This window comes from Schistocerca serialis, chromosome 2, assembly GCF_023864345.2.
Source record: "Schistocerca serialis cubense isolate TAMUIC-IGC-003099 chromosome 2, iqSchSeri2.2, whole genome shotgun sequence".
Taxonomy (NCBI): Eukaryota; Metazoa; Arthropoda; class Insecta; order Orthoptera; family Acrididae; genus Schistocerca; species Schistocerca serialis.
Genome location: NC_064639.1, coordinates 358468040 through 358489532, shown reverse-complemented (window position 1 = coordinate 358489532; position 21493 = coordinate 358468040). Strand labels below are relative to the sequence as shown.

General features: G+C 43.9%; 1 protein-coding gene across 2 annotated transcripts in view; it reads left to right on the top strand.

The window, feature by feature from the left end:
* The window catches only part of LOC126457171 (fatty-acid amide hydrolase 2-A), a 174598-nt gene that overhangs the window by 61467 nt on the left and 91638 nt on the right, over nucleotides 1-21493 (top strand). For both annotated transcript variants that reach the window (XR_007585437.1, XM_050093254.1), the window contains exon 6: nucleotides 10324-10478. Coding sequence is in view for 1 of the 2 variants with exons in the window: in XM_050093254.1 (XP_049949211.1) it covers nucleotides 10324-10478 (155 nt within the window). In the remaining variant the exon portion in view is untranslated. The remainder of the gene's footprint in view (nucleotides 1-10323; nucleotides 10479-21493) is intronic.

Sequence of the window (21493 nt, the reverse complement as noted above, 5' to 3'; positions counted from 1 at the left end):
ATACAACATAAAGCAAAAAAGGCAATAGATTCTGACAGAATCATAGCTAGATTTTACATTGAATATACTGTTGATGAAAGGAATACAGGCAAAAAGGAATACAAACGTCTCAAAAATGAGATCGACAGGAAGTGCAAAATGGCTAAGCAGGGATGGCTAGAGGACAAATGTAAGGATGTAGAGGCCTATCTCACTAGGGGTAAGATAGATACCGCCTACAGGAAAATTAAAGAGACCTTTGGAGATAAGAGAACGACTTGTATGAATATCAAGAGCTCAGATGGAAACCCAGTTCTAAGCAAAGAAGGGAAAGCAGAAAGGTGGAAGGAGTATATAGAGGGTCTATACAAGGGCGATGTACTTGAGGACAATATTATGGAAATGGAAGAGGATGTAGATGAAGATGAAATGGGAGATATGATACTGCGTGAAGAGTTTGACAGAGCACTGAAAGACCTGAGTCGAAACAAGGCCCCTGGAGTAGACAATATTCCATTGGAACTACTGACGGCCGTGGGAGAGCCAGTCCTGACAAAACTCTACCATCTGGTGAGCAAGATGTATGAAACAGGCGAAATACCCTCAGACTTCAAGAAGAATATAATAATTCCAATCCCAAAGAAAGCAAGTGTTGACAGATGTGAAAATTACCGAACTATCAGCTTAATAAGTCACAGCTGCAAAATACTAACACGAATTCTTTACAGACGAATGGAAAAACTAGTAGAAGCCAACCTCGGGGAAGATCAGTTTGGATTCCGTAGAAACACTGGAACACGTGAGGCAATACTGACCTTACGACTTATCTTAGAAGAAAGATTAAGGAAAGGCAAACCTACGTTTCTAGCATTTGTAGACTTAGAGAAAGCTTTTGACAATGTTGACTGGAATACTCTCTTTCAAATTCTAAAGGTGGCAGGGGTAAAATACAGGGAGCAAAAGGCTATTTATGATTTGTACAGAAACCAGATGGCAGTTATAAGAGTCGAGGGGCATGAAAGGGAAGCAGCGGTTGGGAAGGGAGTAAGACAGGGTTGTAGCCTATCCCCGATGTTGTTCAATCTGTATATTGAGCAAGCAGTAAAGGAAACAAAAGAAAAATTCGGAGTAGGTATTAAAATTCATGGAGAAGAAATAAAAACTTTGAGGTTCGCCGATGACATTGTAATTCTGTCAGAGACAGCAAAGGACTTGGAAGAGCAGTTGAATGGAATGGACAGTGTCTTGAAAGGAGGATATAAGATGAACATCAACAAAAGCAAAACAAGGATAATGGAATGTAGTCTAATTAAGTCGGGTGATGCTGAGGGAATTAGATTAGGAAATGAGGCACTTAAAGTAGTAAAGGAGTTTTGCTATTTGGGGAGCAAAATAACTGATGATGGTCGAAGTAGAGAGGATATAAAATGTAGGCTGGCAATGGCAAGGAAAGCGTTTCTGAAGAAGAGAAATTTGTTAACATCCAGTATTGATTTAAGTGTCAGGAAGTCATTTCTGAAAGTATTCGTATGGAGTGTAGCCATGTATGGAAGTGAAACATGGACGATAAATAGTTTGGACAAGAAGAGAATAGAAGCTTTCGAAATGTGGTGCTACAGAAGAATGCTGAAGATTAGATGGGTAGATCACATAACTAATGAGGAAGTATTGAATAGGATTGGGGAGAAGAGAAGTTTGTGGCACAACTTGACCAGGAGAAGGGATCGGTTGGTAGGACATGTTCTGAGGCATCAAGGGATCACCAATTTAGTATTGGAGGGCAGCGTGGAGGGTAAAAATCGTAGAGGGAGACCAAGAGATGAATACACTAAGCAGATTCAGAAGGATGTAGGTTGCAGTAGGTACTGGGAGATGAAAAAGCTTGCACAGGATAGAGTAGCATGGAGAGCTGCATCGAACCAGTCTCAGGACTGAAGACTACAACAACAACAACTGTTGATGAAATAACTCCCTTCCTTCATCGTATTTATTGAGAACCTCTTGTGCAATGAATAGTCCTATGTGACTGGAAAGAGTAAAAGATCAAATTTATGAATGCATGGTGTCTGTTCTTTTGGACACGATCAAGAAAACAGACACCACACGCAATCCGCAGCTGTGAAGCATTATATGTAAATGCCCTTTCAACTTACATATAATGTTTCACAGCTGTGGATTCTGCGTGATGTCTGTTCTTTTGGACATGTCCAAAAGCACAGACGCCATGCATTCGTATAATTGGTATGCCTAACTGGGCAACAGATCCACCTTCTTCAGTGCAGATGCAGAAATACGTTCAATCTCCTGTGGGAATTTCAGAGTAGTGAACATGGAGTCAATGGGCAGGGACTGCAGCCAGGTGGCGCTCAGTGGGAATGTGGATCAGCCATGAGGCGTGCTGAGATAGTCTGTGCAGTTGCGATAATGCTGTGTAATGGCTGGTGCAGTGCTTAATGCACCTGCCTAGTAAGCAAGAGATCCTGGGTTTGAATCCTGATCCAGTACACATTTTCATTCATCGCCGTTGATTCTGCGTAATGTCTCACTGCAACTGACAGCAGTTTACATATAAGATCAAGTATTCAAAGCTACAGACAGCTTTCACCGATGTCCACCTGTTGCAGGATTGTAGAGCATAGTCTAAGCTCTAAAATTACAAAATTTTTGGGGGAAATGGGTATTGACTGAGGAAAAACTGCTTGTAGGAAACACAAGTTGCTGTTTGTACATGAAATCTTGCTAGCAGTAGATGCAGGTGAACAGGTAGATCCTATCTACTTGGGTTTCCAAAAGACACTCATCAACTGCTAACAAAGATATGCTGAAGTGGTGCATCTTCAGAAATATTTGAGTTTTTTGATAACTGCTTGACTAATAAAATCAAATATGTTATACTGAAAGGCATATGTTCCTCAAAAATGAAAATAATTTCAGGTGTGCCCCAAGGAAATGTAACAGGATCTCTAATGTTCGCAACATATGAAATGAATTATCAGATCGGATCAGAAGCACACTGTAAGCTTATTCACTAGTGATGTCGTTGCCTACGGAAATTCTGAAGGACTTTGTGTAATGAAGTTCTTCGTAAGTGTGGATAGCTGTAAGACAATGCCTATAATAATGGCTGTAACAGAATAAGGAACCAGGCTGTATCTGATTTCAGGATTAGTGGTTGAGCATCGTGATCATGTCACTTCATATGAGTATTTAGGGTAATATTTGGAAGTGATATGAAATTGAATGATCATGTAAAATCAGTGTGAGGGAAAGCAAATCGAAGACTTAGGTTTGTTGGAACAGTTCTGGGAAAATGTAGTGCATTTGGAGAGTGCATACAATTCTTGGGTAATGTTTTCAGAGTCCGTATCAAATAGGCACAACAACGGACATCAAACAAATGCAGAGTGCCACTAGGATCATAATATTCAGGATAACCCATGCGAAAGTGGAACAGAAATGCTCAGAGAACTTAAATGGGAAACCTTGGAGCAAAGCTTATGTAATTCTCACAAAACCCTGTTCGGTAAATTTAAAGGATCTTTAGTCTAAAAAGACCTCTTGACCATTGTGCTGCCGATAGCCTATATCTTGGGGGGGCGTCATGAGAGTAAGATAAGAGAGCTTAGGCACCTACAGAGGCATAAAAGTCATTTTTCCCATGCTCGATGCGTGAATGGTGTAGGACAGAAAATCAGTAATGTTTATGTGATGCACCCTCCAGCCACACACTGCACAGTAGCTTACAGAGTAAATACGTAAATTTAGATATAGATGATCTTGATTCATTTGAGCACATCAGAGATGTCATCGAGTGAGTTTTGTGTGGAGATGTGTATGCATTGAACCCAGCTCTGACAAATCTTCACAAATTGTGGATGATGGTTCAGCACTCATTTATCAGAATGGTTCAGTATCTCATGGACGCAATGCCACATTGTGTTTGTGTTGTAACAAGGTTTTGAAGTGCTGCCAAATACCCCTGGTTGTCTCTAATTTGACTCCTCAAGAGTGTAATCATCGGGTCAGTCTGTGAAGTCACTTAAGTTTTGATTTTGCTTATAAATTACCCAACAAGTGTGGTAAGAAAAGATTTTTATATGTGTTTGTAGCCTAGTGGCACAAGAAAGTACATTGAGTTAGCTGGTTAGTTAGGCTGGGAAAAATTACCTTCTGTTGTCTCCCACATTTCATTCAGTCTTCGCACAGGATACATGTGTATCTAGTCGAACAGTTTGTGATGGGGCGAACCCTTCATTGTAGCACAGTTGTTGTGAAGAAACTTATGGAGAAACACCAGCTATTACACAACAGGAGTAAAACAGAATATATGATAGATAGAGCTGTGTCAAATTAAACACATTTCTCCATCAGTAGGGCAGTTCGTGGACCTTCATAGAATGTTACCAGAATACCTCTCTACCCCCCCCCCCCCCCCCCCAAAAAAATAAAAAAAAAAAAAAAAAAAAGGATCTTATTTAACTGCACAAAAGTTAATATCCAGAAACTCAGGATGACACAGGGACTGAAATTGATGCAGGTGAAGCAAAAGCTGAAATGCTGGAATCCATTTTCAAATTTTCCTTTACAAAAGAAAAACTAGTCGTAATCCACCAATTTCTTGCATCACTGTAAAGATGAGTGATATATATATAACAAAGATGATGTGACTTACCAAACGAAAGCGCTGGAAGGTCGATAGACACACAAACATACACACAAAATTCAAGCTTTCGCAACCCACGGTTGCTTCATCAGGAAAGAGGGAAGGAGAGGGAAAGACGAAAGGATGTGGGTTTTAAGGGAGAGGGTAAGGAATCATTCCAATCCTGGGAGCGGAACGACTTACCTTAGGGCGAAAAAAGGACAGGTATACACTCACACACACACACACCCATATCCAACTGCACATACACAGACACAAGCAGACATTTGTAAAGGCAAAGAGTTTCGGCAGAGATGTCAATCGAGGCAGAAGTACAGAGGCAAAGATGTTGTTGAAAGACAAGTGAGGTATGAGCGGCGGCAACTTGAAATTAGCGGAGGTTTAGGCCTGGCGGATAACGATAAGAGAGGATATACTGAAGGGCAAGTTCCCATCTCCAGAGTTCTGACAGGTTGGTGTTAGTGGGAAGTATCCAGATAACCCGGACGGTGTAACACTGTGCCAAGATGTGCTGGCCGTGCACCAAGGCATGTTTAGCCACAGCGTGATCCTCATTACCAACAAACACTGTCTGCCTGTGTCCATTCATGCAAATGGACAGTTTGTTGCTGGTCATTCCCGCATAGAAAGCTTCACAGTGTAGGCAGGTCAGTTGGTAAATCACGTGGGTGCTTTCACACGTGGCTCTGCCTTTGATCGTGTACACCTTCGGGGTTACAGGACTGGAGTAGGTGATGGTGGGAGGGTGCATGGGACAGGTTTTACACCGGGGGCGGTTACAAGGGTAGGAGCCAGAGGGTAGGGAAGGTGGTTTGGGGATTTCATAGGGATGAACGAAGAGGTTACGAAGGTTAGGTGGACGGCGGAAAGACACTGTTGGTGGAGTGGGGAGGGTTTCATGAAGGATGGATCTCATTTCAGGGCAGGATTTGAGGAAGTCGTATCCCTGCTGGAGAGCCACATTCAGAGTCTGATCCAGTGCCGGAAAGTATCCTGTCACAAGTGGGGCACTTTTGTGGTTCTTTTGTGGGAGGTTCTGGGCTTGAGGGGATGAGGAAGTGGCTCTGGTTATTTGCTTCTGTACCAGGTCGGGAGGGTAGTTGCGGGATGCGAAAGCTGTTTTCAGATTGTTGGTGTAATGGTTCAGGGATTCCGGACTGGAGCAGATTCGTTTGCCACGAAGACCTAGGCTGTAGGGAAGGGACCGTTTGATGTGGAGTGGGTGGCAGCTGTCATAATGGAGGTACTGTTGCTTGTTGGTGGGTTTGATGTGGACGGACGTGTGAAGCTGGCCATTGGACAGATGGAGGTCAACGTCAAGGAAAGTGGCATGGGATTTGGAGTAGGACCAGGTGAATCTGATGGAACCAAAGGAGTTGAGGTTGGAGAGGCAATTCTGGAGTTCTTCTTCACTGTGAGTCCAAATCATGAAGATGTCATCAATAAATCTGTACCAAACTTTGGGTTGGCAGGCCTGGGTAACCAAGAAGGCTTCCTCTAAGCGACCCATGAATAGGTTGGCGTATGAGGGGGCCATCCTGGTACCCATGGCTGCTCCCTTTAATTGTTGGTATGTCTGGCCTTCAAAAGTGAAGAAGTTGTGGGTCAGGATGAAGCTGGCTAAGGTAACAAGGAAAGAGGTTTTAGGTAGGGTAGCAGGTGATCGGTGTGAAAGGAAGTGCTCCATCGCAGCAAGGCCCTGGACGTGCGGAATATTTGTGTATAAGGAAGTGGCATCAGTGGTTACAAGGATGGTTTCTGGGGGTAACAGATTGGGTAAGTATTCCAGGTGTTCAAGAAAGTGGTTGGTGTCTTTGATGAAGGATGGGGACTGCATGTAATGGGTTGAAGGTGTTGATCTACGTAGGCAGAGATAACGTTCTGTGGGGGCTTGGTAACCAGCCATAATGGGGCGGCCGGGATGATTGGGTTTGTGAATTTTAGGAAGAAGGTAGAAGGTAGGGGTGCGGGGTGTCGGTGGGGTCAGGAGGTTGATTGAGTCAGGTGAAAGGTTTTGTAGGGGGCCTAAGGTTCTGAGGATTCCTTGAAGCTCCGCCTGGACATCAGGAATGGGATTACCTTGGCAAACTTTGTATGTGGTGTTGTCTGAAAGCTGACACAGTCCCTCGGCCACAGACTCCCGGCGATCAAGTACCATGGTCGTGGAACTCTTGTCAGCTGGAAGAATGATGATGGATCGGTCAGCCTTCAGATCACGGATAGCCTGGGCTTCAGCAGTGGTGATGTTGGGAGTAGGATTAAGGTTTTTTTAAGAAGGATTGAGAGGCAAGGCTGGAAGTCAGAAATTTCTGGAAGGTTTGGAGAGGCTGATTTTGAGGAAGAGGAGGTGGGTCCCACTGTGACGGAGGACGGAACTGTTCCAGGCAGGGTTCTATTTGGATAGTGTCTTGGGGATTTGGGTCATTAGGAGTATGATTAGGATCATTTTTCTTCGTGGCAGAGTGATATTTCCAGCAGAGAGTACGAGTGTAGGACAGTAAATCTTTGACAAGGGCTGTTTGGTTGAATCTGGGAGTGGGGCTGAAGGTGAGGCCTTTGGATAGGACAGAGGTTTCGGATTGGGAGAGACGTTTGGAGGAAAGGTTAACTACTGAATTAGGGTGTTGTGGTTCCAGATTGTTGTGTTGATTAGAATTTTGAGGTTTTGGGGGGGGGAGTGGAGCTGGAAGTGGGAGATTGAGTAGATGGGAGAGACTGGGCCTGTGTGCAATGAGAGGAGATTGAGGTTTGTTGGAAAGGTTGTGGAGGGTGAGTGAGTTGCCTTTCCGGAGGTGGGAAACCAGAAGATTAAATAGTTTTTTGAGGTGAAGTGTGGCATGCGGTTCTAATTTGCGGTTGGCCTGTAGGAGGATGCTCTGGACAGCTGGTGTGGATGTGGGAGAGGAAAGACTAAGGACTTTTATTAAGGATAGGAGTTGACGGGTGTGTTCGTTAGCAGAGTTGATGTGTAGGTGAAGGATTAGGTTGGTGAGGGCAATGGTTTGTTCAGTTTGGAATTAGTGTAGGGACTGATGGACCGAAGGGTGGCAACCAGAGATGGGAACTTTAAGTGTGAGGCCTTTGGGGGTAATGCCAAACGTCAGACAAGCCTGAGAAAATAAAATATCGGATCATAACCTGGCTAGGGCGAAAGCATGTTTGGAGAGGGAATGTAAATAAAGCTTAATGGGGTCGTTGTGGGGGTGTTGTGAGGGTGACATGGTATTAGAAGGTGGAAAGTGTAACATGAGGCTGAAATGGAAGTGAAAATAAAAATATATGGGGAGAGATAAAGGTGAACTAGAAAGCAACTGGAGATCTGGTGTGAAAAAAGGTGAAAAAGTGTTGGTTCAAGATGGGCTATGTTGATCCTGTGGTGAACTTGGGTGGGTAGACAACGATGTGCACAAAGATTAGGTGGTTGTGTTGCCGCCAAAACACGTTAAAGGGTGGAGAAATTTGGGAAAATTTCGAAAAAAATGTATTAAAAGGAGTGGTTTTGTGGTGGCAGATTATGAAAATGAGGCTAACAATTGCCTGACTAAGAAATAATGACGTTAAAACCTGTGGGAAGCGGCTAAAAATGATCAGTGATGTGGGAAAAACGGAAATGGAAATGAAGCGAAAGTTATTAGAACTAGCCGAAATGGTTGTTTAATAGGTGAAAGGAACTGTTTGTGAACTAGAAACGGCGGATTTTATAGCAGCGGTAGTGTTGAAAGCGGAAAAAATATTTTTTTGGTTATGGTTTGGAAGTGGGTTACGTTTTATTGAGTATATATAGGCAGGATAAAATTGTATAGTAGATTACGGTAGAAAGGAGAAGGTGAATAAAAAGTGAAACTAGTGGCAAAAACAGAGAGAGAAAATAAGACGACAGAAAAGATTTCGAAATGCAACAGTGACAATAACAAACATAATTGTTGGGTTCAAATTAATGATATGGATATAATAGAGGGAAACAATCCACGTGGGAAAAATATATCTAAAAACAAAGATGATGTGACTTACCAAACGAAAGTGCTGGCAGGTCGTTAGACACACAAACAAACACAAACATACACACAAAATTCAAGCTTTCGCAACCAATGGTTGTTTCATCAGGAAAGAGGGAAGGAGAGGGAAAGACGAAAGGATGTGGGTTTTAAGGGAGAGGGTAAGGAGTCATTCCGATTCCGGGAGCGGAAAGACTTACCTTAGGGGGATATATATTAGTGTCAGTGGTGTTGAGACAGAGGTGAAATTACTAAACTTGACCAAAGCTCCAGACCTCGATGGCATCCTTGTCAGATTCTATACAGCACTTGTGACTGAGTGAGTTCCTTTTCAACCATAATACACCGTATATCCCTGGAACAAAAAACTGTGTCCTGTAATTTGGAGAAAGCACAAGTCACCCCATCTACAAAAAGGGTAGTGGGAATGACCCACAAACTACCGTCTAATACCTTTGACATCCATTTGCTACAGCATCTTAGAACAGAGTCTGAGCTCAAATATAATGAAGTATTTTGAACAGAATGATTTCCATTCCAGCCATCATAGCTTCAAAAAGCATTAGTCGTGTGAAATCCAACAAGCGCTGTTATCACATAGTGTCCTGAATGCCATGCCTCAGGACAGCCATAGCAACACATTAAAAAAAGAAGAGTCATATAGGGTATCAAATGAAATTTGTAACTGGAATGAGAATTTCCTGTTAGGGACGTCACAGCATGTCATCTTGTATGGAGAGTCAACAGCAGATGCAGAAGTAACTTCAGTTTGACCCAGGGAAGATTGTTGGTATCCTTGTTTTTTCATATTGTGTATTAATGACTTGGCAGATAATATTAGTAGTAACTTCTAATGTTTTTTAGATGATGCAATTATCTGTAACGATGTACTGTTTCAATAAAGCTGCAGAAATATTCTGTAAGGTCGTGATAAGATTTCATGTGGTGAAAGGATTGGCGGTGTGTATTAAATGTTTACAAATGTAAAATTTTGCACTAAGTGAAAAGAAAAAAGTAATATCTGAATGCAGTATCAATGAATTACAGTTCGAATAAGTCAGTTCATATGAATACCTGCGTGGAACAGTTTGCAGGGATGTGAGTGAAATGATCACATATGCTCAGTTGTACATAAAATATGTGGTGGACATCAGTTCATTGATTCGATACTGGGAAAATACTATTAGTCTACAAAGGAGATTACCTACAAACACTTGTTTTTAGCACGAATAATCACAGGCTCATTTGAATCATGGGATTGTCATTGGGACACTGAAAAACTTTGAACTAGCAGATGCTTGAAGGTAGACACACTGTACATAAAAAAAAGCTACTTACAAAGTTTCAAGAAGCAGCATTAAGTGAAGAACCTCAGAATATGCTACAACTCCCTGTAGGGAACATGAGATAAGATAAAACTATTTACTATGTACACAAAGGCATTTAAGCAGAAAGGCATTTAAGCAATTATTCATCCCACTGCCCATATGTGAATCTTTTTCTTCTGTGCACTTCACAGTTGTTTGCAGAATATAGCTGCAGATGTAAGAATTTTAACTCAGAAAGAAAATAAGCACAGGTTCTTTATGTAATCATTCTTATGATTAAATATAGTAACATTTTCTTTTAATACTGCACTTGCTTCTGTAAAAATGCCATGTATCCATATAACTTTTTTTATTTTAGGTATTGTATCTAATCAAGGAGAATACCCTGTGCCTTCTGAAGAACAAAATACCTTCCTGGGAACTGGTCCTATGTGTCGTTATGCAGTAGACTTGCTGCCTACCTTGAAAGTAATAGCTGGGAAAAATGCAATTCACTTGAAGTTGGAGGAAAAAGTAAATATTTAGTTAAAAAACATTCTTGCACTTAAAGCTTAAAGCCACAGACAATGAAAAGACTGGTATAGATTTTAGTTTTCAGCCTAAAGGTCTTCCTCTGAAGTAGAAAATACACATTCCCACAAGCACAAGTGTCGCGACCATTGTACCTGGCTGCTATGGCTGGATGCCAGCCACAGCAACCAGACACTGATTATGTGTGAGTGAGTTGTGCTTGTGGAATTGTCTGTGTGGACTCTTACCACAGTGGCCAGAAATAATGGTTGTGTGTGTGTGTGTGTGTGTGTGTGTGTGTGTGTGTGTGAGAGAGAGAGAGAGAGAGAGAGAGAGAGAGAGAGAGAGAGAGAGAATCAACATCTCCTCTATATGGTGAGCCTCTATATGGTGAGGAGTGATTTATCCTTTTCATAATATTATTATTATTATTATACCATCCTGGATGTTCCACTGTCAGATTGTGTACTAAAGGCATGATTTGTAACAATTTGTTGTGTTTCATATATAAACATGTGCCTAGCATGTAGATACACTGCCTGACAAGAAAGTGAAGTGTCTAGAAGACATGGTATAATGACAGCATAACTTCATACACATACGCACCATTGGAAGATATGTAAAAGATTAGTGTTCCCATTCTCGGAGACAGAACTACCGCGGAGTACCATATTTACTCGAATCTAAGCTGTGCTCAAATCTAAGCCGCACCTGAAAAATGAGTCTCGAAATCAAGGAAAAAAATTTTTCACGAATCTAAGCCGCACCTGAAATTTGAGACTCGAAATTCAAGGGGAGAGAAAAGTTTTAGGCCGCACCCCCAAATCGAAACAAAGTTGGTCCATTGTAATATGAGACACAATTTAGGTCGAATGAATGACGATACATCTACAGTAGTTTGGTTCGAGTCGTAAGCTTAGCAGTTAAGCTTTACCAGGTAGCCATGCTATGTGTCAGGCGCTCCGTCCGTATTTATACGGGTACCCTTCCTTTTTCACGTGCTTCGTCTGGTTTGAATTGATTGCTTATTTTTCTTTGATCTGATAAGTGCCATTCTCGTTGTTATAGGTGTTTACGTCAGTCTAAGCTGAAGATGCATTACTGCACTGTGTCATGCATTGTTTGTCGCATTCTGATAATGTGTGTTTACGACCTGTCGCCGCTCGCGGCATGGCTTGCTTTTGTGCGTGCTACCACCACTTACAATTAAAAAAAAGAGAGAGGAATCGTCTCATTAGCGAAACAATGGCAAGAGACTGCTATTTGTTGTTTCTTACATTGCTGCTTTCTTTGATAATGATCAACAAGAACCAAATAATAGACAGTGTATGATAGAAGACGTTCTGAACAAGAGTTTGGTGAAAATTTTTCTCCTTTTGAAAATCTTTGCAGATGCCTCTTTAGTACATTACATTCTGCACAGAAATTAGAGTAATCGCAGATTTAAAAATCTAGTCAATTGCCGTGCTTGATTTCTGACTGTATCGCTATTACGCATAAGAGTAATACGAATATAAACATGACATGATATGTATATTCTTACGCGTTTGCTGTTGTCTCACTCTAGTTTCGTAGTTTATTAGGCAGACAGAATTTAAATGAGATAGCAGCAAACATGAAAGAATACGTGGCAAAATGTTTATATTCGTATTATTCTTATAGTGAAGAGAATACTGCAGGTGATTCACAATTCATAAAAGTTCCTATTAGCAACCATCTCTTCTCACAGGTAGGAAAAAATTCAGAACATAGAGTTGTCCATATTGACAAACGTCCCTAACAGTCTTGCCAGTCGGATTTTCGTAGTACATTGAAACGCTGCGACATTCGAAGATGAACAATGCGGAATTTGTATTTACTTCGATGGATAATGTATGAAAATGCAGTGGTCGAAACTCGGGGCGGAGGAAAGAAAGCTCGTCTTCCACCTTTTTTTTTTTTTTTTGGGCGCAGAGGTTTTGGCGCCAGTATTTATCTTTGTGCCTGCAAAGCATGCCTATGTAGCACTACATATATTGGTCGCAGAAGTTAGTTGTGGCGGCACCTACTAATATTTTTCAGAACTTCCGCTTACTTTGCACTCAATTCTAAGCCGCAGGTGGTTTTTTGGATTACAAAAACCGGAAAAAAAGTATGGCTTAGATTCCAGTAAATATGGTATGTTAGTGTAGTTTGTGTTTAGTGGTGTTATAAGACCTAGTACGGTATATAAGGGGCCTTAACAGTGTCAGATGTTGAAAGGTCACTAAGGAGGACACAGAGATGCAATGTTGTACTGCATAGGAATGTGACGGCAGAATACTTGTCATCAAGGTTCCAGTCGGCCACGTCGGACCACCATGAGGGAGAACTGCCATATTGTGCAACAAGCACTTTGGAACTACTTCAAATCTGCAGCTGCCATCTGAGAACAAATAATGGGCTCCCAACAACATTCTGCATCATCTTGCACCATTGATCAGAGATGAGCAACAGCCGAACAAGGGAATTACCGTCATATATGTAGCTGCCACTAACACCACAACACAAATTAGTGCACTTGGAATGATGCTGTTACCAGGAAGCAAGGGTTTCTGGTGGATGGCATGACATTGTGTTGTGATGAATCATGGTTTTGCATTATCCTGTATGACTATTGTCAACAAGTATGGTAGCGTCCTGGGGAGAGGTCCTATTCTTCCAATGTTTTTGAGGGGTACAGCGGTGTTACTCCTGGCATCAAGGCATAGAGAGACATCGGGTATGACTTTACATCACGGCTAATAGTAGTTGAGGGAACTCGGCTCAGTGGTATGTCAGACATCCTTGCTTGCTTGCTTACTTACTTAATTATGTACGTACTTACGTACCTACTGGTCAGTGCTACAGTCATTGTAGAACCTCGGCATCCTTTTTCAGATGCCTTCATTTGTCTCTGTCCATTGCTTTCCTTCTTTAGTTTCTGATTCCCTTTGCTTTGAGGTCCTCTTCCATATTTTCAGTTCACATTTTCGTGAGTCTTCCTCTTCTCCTCCTCCCCTCGAGCTTTCCTGTAAACACTTTTTTAACACTCTGATTTTCTGGCATTCTCTGTATGTGACAAGCCCATCTTGTTGTTCCTTGCTTGATTTTCACTACAATATTCATCTTTCCAAAAATTCTTTAGTTTTGTGTTGGTCATTCTCCAGCTATTTTCCACTTGGGGCTCCACACATATCTTTCAAAATCTTCGTTTCCTATCTAAGTAACCAGCCTTCTTCATGAGTAGTCATCACCCACCCCTCTGATCCATATCTTAATAAAGATCTTAATATAGTTAAATACACTTTGATTTTTATATTCTAACTAACATTTCTGGATCTGAATATATTCTGCAAGAAATAATAGCAGCGGTTTCCAAGTGCTATCCTTTCGTGAATTTCTACTGCTGTCCTATTGCCTCATTTTATTCTCAAACCTAGATACTTAAACACTTCCACTTTTTGATATTCTTTTCCAGTTATTTTTATTGAAGTCTCTTTTCCATAACAATCATGATCTCACATCATACGGTTTGTTTTGCCTCCACTCCTATTCTGAGCCACTACTTCAAATGCAACAAAATTATCCTTCAAAGCTCTGATATTCCTTGCAGTTTATGCTGCCATCAGCATATGCCACAACCTAGCCCTTCCTGGATTTGTTGGCATTTGCCGAATTCCTTCTGTAGCCAGCACAGAGTTCACATCTCCCAGTCGCCACCTCTTCCCTACATAGAACTCTCCTGACACCTCTTGTTCTGTTCTGGCCTTGCAGACTGTTGCTTTCATTGTCATTTCTGTCAGCCTTTCTAACTTTAGCGGGACTCTAAAATCTTTCGTACTTTGGAAAATCTTATTCCTGTGTAGACTGTCATATGTTTGTTTACAATCAGTGTACAACTGATGAAGTTGCATGCAATATTCATAAAACTTCTGTAGCACTTCTCTAAATTGTGAATATTAAATGCGCTGTACAACAATACGAAAAGCATAGATAGCTACTTACTACATAGAGGATGTATGGGACAGGTCTTGCATCTAAGTGTATTGCAAGAATTTGAGCCATGAGGCAAGTGGTTGGGAGCAGGGGTGGAAAAGGGATGGACAAGGATATTTGGTGGGCGATGGTATCTCACTGTGGGATGTAGTAAGTGAGTAAGATATTCCTCATTTCAGGACACGCTAAGAGGTAGTTGAAATATTGGTGGAGATTGTGATATAGTTGCTCCAGTCCTAGGTGGTACTGAATCACAAGAGAAGTGTTCCTTTGTGGCCGGACAGTGGGTGTGTGGGAGGTCATTGGTGAGTCGAGAGACAAGACACAAGAAATCTATTTCTAGACACAGTTGGGAGGGTAATTACGGTCAGTGAAGGACTCGGTGAGACCTTTATTATGTTCGGAGGGGGACTGCTTGTCATTACAGATGTGATGACCTTGGGTTACTGTGATATGGATGGAGGTACTGACCTAACCCATCCTTGACATGGAGGTCAACATTGAGGAAGGCAGCTTGTTGGGCTGAGGAGAACAAGGTGAGGTGATTGGGAGATCTACATCTACATCCATACTCCGCAAGCCACCTGACGGTGTGTGGTGGAGGGTACCCTGAGTACCTCTATCGGTTCTCCCTTCTATTCCAGTCTCGTATTGTTCGTGGAAAGAAGGATTGTCTGTATGCTCCTGTGTGGGCTCTAATCTCTCTGATTTTATCCTCATGGTCTCTTCGCGAGATATACGTAGGAGGGAGCAATATACTGCTGGACTCTTCAGTGAAGGTATGTTATCGAAACTTGAACAAAAGCCCATACTGAGCTACTGAGCGTCTCTCCTGCAGAGTCTTCCACTGGAGTTTATCTATCATCTCCGTAACGCTTTCGCGATTACTAAATGATCCTTTAACGAAGTGCGCTGCTCTCCGTTGGATCTTCTCTATCTCTTCTATCAACCCTATCTGGTACGGATCCCACACCGCTGAGCAGATTCAAGCAGTGGGCGAACAAGTGTACTGTAACCTACTTCCTTTGTTTTCGGATTGCATTTCCTTAGGTTTCTTCCAATGAATCTCAGTCTGGCATCTGCTTTACCGACGATCAACTTCATATGATCATTCCATTTTAAATCACTCCTAATGCGTACTCCCAGATAATTTATGGAATTAACTGCTTCCAGTTGCTGACCTGCTATTTTGTAGCTAAATGATAAGGGATCTATCTTTCTGTGTATTCGCAGCACATTACACTTGTCTACATTGAGATTCAATTCCCATTCCCTGCACCATGCGTCAATTCGCTGCAGATCCTCCTGCATTTCAGTACAATTTTCCATTGTTACAACCTCTCGATACACCACAGCATCATCTGCAAAAAGCCTCAGTGAACTTCCGATGTCATCCACCAGGTCATTTATGTATATTGTGAACAGCAACGGTTCCATGACACTCCCCTGTGGCACACCTGAAATCACTCTTACTTCTGAAGACGTCTCTCCATTGAGAATGACATGCTGTGTTAAGGTTCTGGTAGAATGTGCATAGGGTGTCCTCAATCGTATCCAGATCATGAAGTTGTAATCAGTGAATCTGAATCAGTTGAGGGAGTTTGGGATTTTGTTGTTTAGGAAGGATTGCCTTAGATGGCCTGAGAATAGGTTTGTATAGGATGGTGCCATGTGGGTACACATTTCTGTACCATAGATTAGTTTGTAGGTGATGCCTTCAAAACTGTGGGTGAGGGTTTAGTTGGTCATGGTGTCCAGAAAAGAGGTTGTAGGTTTGGAGTCAGTTGGACACTGGGGAAGGTAGTGTTCAGTAAGGGCAAGGCTCCTCCATGACTGTGTTTTGGATCTGTTCAGGTTCCGGATTATGTCTGGTGGTGAGATGGAGTTTCTGAGGTTGTGGTAAATGTAGTTGGTCTGCAAGGCAGGCTGTCAGCTGTGAGAAGGTATAGGGGAGGTTTGATGGAGGCTCTTGTGGTGGAGATGGATTGTATTAGTCCATGGCAGGAGTAGGGTGTGAAAAGGTAGGAGAGTTTTTTGAGGTGGTGTTGTGCATACTACTCAACTGCAGGGATTACCTGGCAGAGGGACTCAGTCAGCTGTCAAATAAGTCCACCTACAAACACTGTCACAGTATCCCCACTCCAGAAATCCAGCTGGATCTCCAGTTCCTCATCAAATCCATACCCCCATCCCAAAACTCTACCCTGAGTCTATATCTCTTCCCAGACTTACCTCTCCCTGCACTCCTACTGTCTACATGCTTTTGAAGCCCATAAACTCAACCACCCAGGACACCCAGTTGTGGTCAGAACTGTGCCTCTAAAGAGAGAATCTCTGCTTTCATGGAACAATGCCTTCAAGCCTATTACCTGAACCAGCCCACTACATAACACACCAACCATTTCCTCCACCAACTCTTCACAGTACCTGTTCCTTTACCATCCAGTGAACTGCTCTTCATTGTCAATGCCACCTCCATCTGCATTAACATCACCAGTTCATATGGCCTTGCTGTTATTGAACACTACCTTCCTCAATGCCCAACTGACTCCAAACCATATCCTCACATACAGTTACTGCTTATTTGAAGGCATCACCTACGAACTAATCTGTGGTACAGAAATGGGCACCCACATGGCACCATCCTATACACACCAATTCATGGGCCATCTAGAGTAATTCTTCTTAACCACCAGAATCCAAGACCCTCTCAACTGGTCCAGATTCACTGATTACATCTTCGTGATCTGGATGAGAGTGAGGACGTCTTATACACATGCCTCAAGAATTTCAACACCTTCACCCCATTCGCTTCACCTGGTCCTCCTCAGACAACAAGCCACCTCTCTTGATGTTAACCTCCACCCTAAGGGTGGTTACATTAGTACCTACATCCACATCAAACCTATGAACCACAGAAATACCTCCACTTCTGCAGCTGCTAATCATTCCATAACAAAAATGTTCCTTCTATACAACCCAGCAACCAGAGGTTATCACATCTGTAGTGACAACTGTATACTTCCAGATATAATAAGGGTCTCACTGAGGCCTTCACAGACAGAAATTATCCTCCCAACCTTGTCCAGAAACAGATTACTGGAGCATTGTCTTTCCACTCATGTATCACCTCTCAAGTTCCTATTGTATGGCCACAAAGGAACACTTCTTTCATGACTCAGTAACACCCAGTACTGGAGCAACTGTGTTAATGGTCTGCCAGATTTAGGAATACCACCACCCACCAAACCCACACAATATTCTTGTCCATCTGTACTCCACCCTTGCTTATGGCTCATGCTCTTGTAATAGATGTAGATGTAAGACCTGTCCCATAAAGGGCAAGGCTGCTTTTGAAGGCACCAATGTAATCAACAAACTAAGCTACAGCAATTGTGCTGCTTTCTTCATAGGCATGACAACAAACAAGCTGTCCCCCCCCCCCCCCTTTTTCCCCCTCACGGTTTTTCTTGAGTTTGTGCGTAGCGCACATGGAGCCCCGACCTATTGCAGCCAATTTTTCCTTCCTGGCTGCATTTCCTTTACCCTGCCCTCCCTCCCTATCCTCCCTACCCTCCCTATCCTCCCTCACTCCCCCACTCCCTATCCTCCCTCCTTCCCCGTTGCCCCTCCTTCCTCTCTCTCAGTGCTCTGATTTATATCGAAATGGGTATCCACCTGGTTTCCTGTATTGGTTGCAATTTTGTTCCTTCTGCCTGTTCTTTCATCCTTTTTGGCGTTTAGGTCCCTGCTTGAGGTTTGACCTCCACTTCAAAATTTCCTATTTTAGTGTGAGCCATATGGGAAAGAACTCCCTCCCTTGCATCTATGGTGTGAATTCCTCTGCCCCCTTCCTTCTCCTCTTCCTTCCCCACTGTATCCCTCTTCCACCCTGCTAGGTCACCAGCACGTGTAGCCAGCCTATGTGGTGGGGCTGTTATGTGCCCATATGGCTGAGCTCCCTGACAACACAGGGGTCACACTACTTATATCTGAGCTGTTCCCTCCACATATATGCCAAAGAGTGGTTGCTTGTCTTCTTGGATCATCGGAACTCCTGGCAATGGCCGCTGTACCAGACAGATCTTGCTGTGGCTGGGTGGCACTCGTGGGGAGAGCCCCTGGTCAAAGTGGGTGGTATCAGGGCAGATGCTCGGTGCATGAAGCGTATCAGGCTGCAAAAATCAGACCGTTCTCAAATAGCTGTCCCTTCAAATGGCGAAGGCTCATTGAATATTGCTTCATATGACCTGGCAACCTTCCCTTCCCTGGCTACACCATGGGAGGAGGGCTAGCTTGCTGTCTTGGGATGAAACCCTTTCCCCACTACCTCATCTGTACTAGGACGGATGAGGACACATTCACTGCCACAAAGCCATTGTTTTTTGTGGAAAATATTGAGGACAAGTTTGGTGAAGTGGAGTCTCTTAGTAAGCTTTGGTCGGGCTCCATGTTGATCTACGCTGCTTCTTCCACCCTATCCACACCTCTTTATGCTTGTGATTGTCTTGGCAATGTCCCAGTGGCTGTTACTCTTAACCAATCTCTGAATATGGGCCAGGGAGTGATTTTTTGAAGGGATCTCATCCTGCAAACTGACGAGGAACTCCGGGTTAATCTGGAGCGGCGTGGCATTCATTTTGTTTGACGTGTGCGGAAGGGTCGCAAAGACAACTGCACCGATACCAGTGCCTTCATTCTTGCTTTTGAGGGGGATACCCTCTTGGAGAAGGTCAAGGCTATGTGTTACAGATGTGACGTGAAGCTGTACTTTCCTCCACCTATGCAGTGCCTTTGGTGCTTGCATTTTGGGCATATGTCTTCCCGCTGTACGGCGGACCCTCCATGAGGGAAGCCCCTGTGTTCTGCCACCTGTGTGTGTCACTTGTGCTGATCACTAGTCCCCCCCCCCCCCCCTCGCCAGATTGCCCAGCGTACAAGAGAGAATAGAAGATCCGAGAATACAAGTCCCTGGATCGCCTGTCTTATGCAGAGGCTCGCCAAAAGTATGAGAGACTCCATACAATGTCACTATCTTCAAATTTTGCCTCTGTTACTTTTTCTCCTCCTACCTCTTCCTTACCCCAGCCCTGTCCTCTTCTCCTCCCCCCCCCCCCCCTCCCTCTCCTCCTCCCACTCCCCCTCACCCTCCCCTGCAGTTCCCATGACCTCCCATCCAGGAGCTATTCTCCCTCATTTTCCCTCCCCGGCCGAAGAAGTGCCCTCTTCTTCGGCACCTGCCAGTGATTGGTCTTCCTCCCGGGACCCCTCTCCGTGGCGTCTCTCAGGCCGGATGACTCCTACCATCACTTGGCCACAGGATGAACCATCTGTGCACCCCAAGGTTGCCCGCTCTCTTTTGGTTCGAGATATTGCCGACGCCTGTACTCCCTCTCTACTCTGCCCTCTTCCACCTCTGAAAGAGAAGAAGAAGAAACATAAGTCCCAAGACAAGTGCCTCCCCCCTCCCCACCCCCACCCCCCACCCCCCAACCCAGGTGCCCTCAGAGGTGCCATCTCCCCCCCTCGCAACTTCAGTCTAACATCTTATTTATGGGCATCACCTCATTCATGTCGGTGACGACTACTGATAGAGTGCCATGACTTCCTCTTGGCTTCTTTATGTCTAACCTGGAGTCTCGCCGCACGATTATCCAGTGGAATTGCAGTGGATACTATTGTCACCTACAGGAAATGCAACGTCTTGTCTCCTCCTATTCTGCTTTCTGTCTTGTTCTTCAAGAAACGCATTTCCGTGATGACCACTCTCCAACATTTCGTGGTTATTTGGCATTTCGTAGGAACCTTGCCAGCCCCAGGGTAGTCATTAGTGACTGGATCCCCCTAAATACCAACCTGGAAGCAGTAGTGGTTAGAGTGCAAACGACTCTGGCAGTCGCCATTTGCAATGTATACCTCCCTCCAGGCAGGCCACTTCCTTACATTGCACTGTATACCTTAATCCAGCAACTCCTGCCCCCATTTCTCCTCATTAGGGACTTCAATGCCCGCCACCCACTGTAGGGTAGTGTCACTTCAATGGGTAGTGGTCCCCTACTAGTGTCCTGGGGAGAGGCCCTATTCTTCCTATGTTTTTGAGGAGCGCAGTGGTGTTATTCCTGGCCTCAATTTGTCTGTCCTCAGTGATGATTCCCCTACCCACTTCAGTGCCGCTTTGGCACCTTACTGCTATTGATTTCACAATGTCCTCCCTTGCCCTCGTGGCTTCTCTACATTGGTCATCCCGTGATAACCTTCGTGACAGTGACCACTTTTCGGTGATTCTGTCATTACCTCGCTGCTGCCAGGCAGACAGGCCCCCACATTGGGCATTCCACAGAGCCAGTTGGTTTTATATATGCATGCTCTGCACTTCGACACCTCCCTCTCGAATTCCATTGATGCAGTTGTGCAAGGCTTCTCTGCTTCTATTCTTCATGCTGCTGGCACTGGTGTCCCCCTATCCACAGGTCCCCCTCATTGTCGACTGGAACTGTGGTGGACCGAGAATGTCGCATTTGCTGTCCAGGACCACCTATGTGTGCTGCAGAGATTTAAGTGACACCCTTCACAGATCAACCTCCTCGCTTTTAAGCGTCTCCATGCTAAGGCTCGTTACCTTATTAAGGAGAGTAAAAAGGAATGCTGGGAGCACTATGTTCCTCCCTGGGGATGTATGCCTCTTCATTGCAGGTTTGGTCCGAGCTCCATAGCCTTCTGGGCCACCAGCGACAGTCAACTGCCGAGGGTCTTAACCTCTGAGGTGCTCTGCACACTGATCCTTTGGTCCTCTCAAAACAACTTGTGACACACTTTGCAACACCCCCTGGAATGCTGGTCGTTAATGGCACCACAACAGGTCGAATCACCTGACTGACATGCATATTTGCAGTCATTGTGTTTGGAATAACCACTAGAGTGCTCCTGCTGTCATACGATATTGCACTCCAGACCATAACTCCAGGTGTAGGTCTAGTGTGTCTAGGCCCCAGACAGGGTGCTTGCCAGCTCTCACCTGGCCT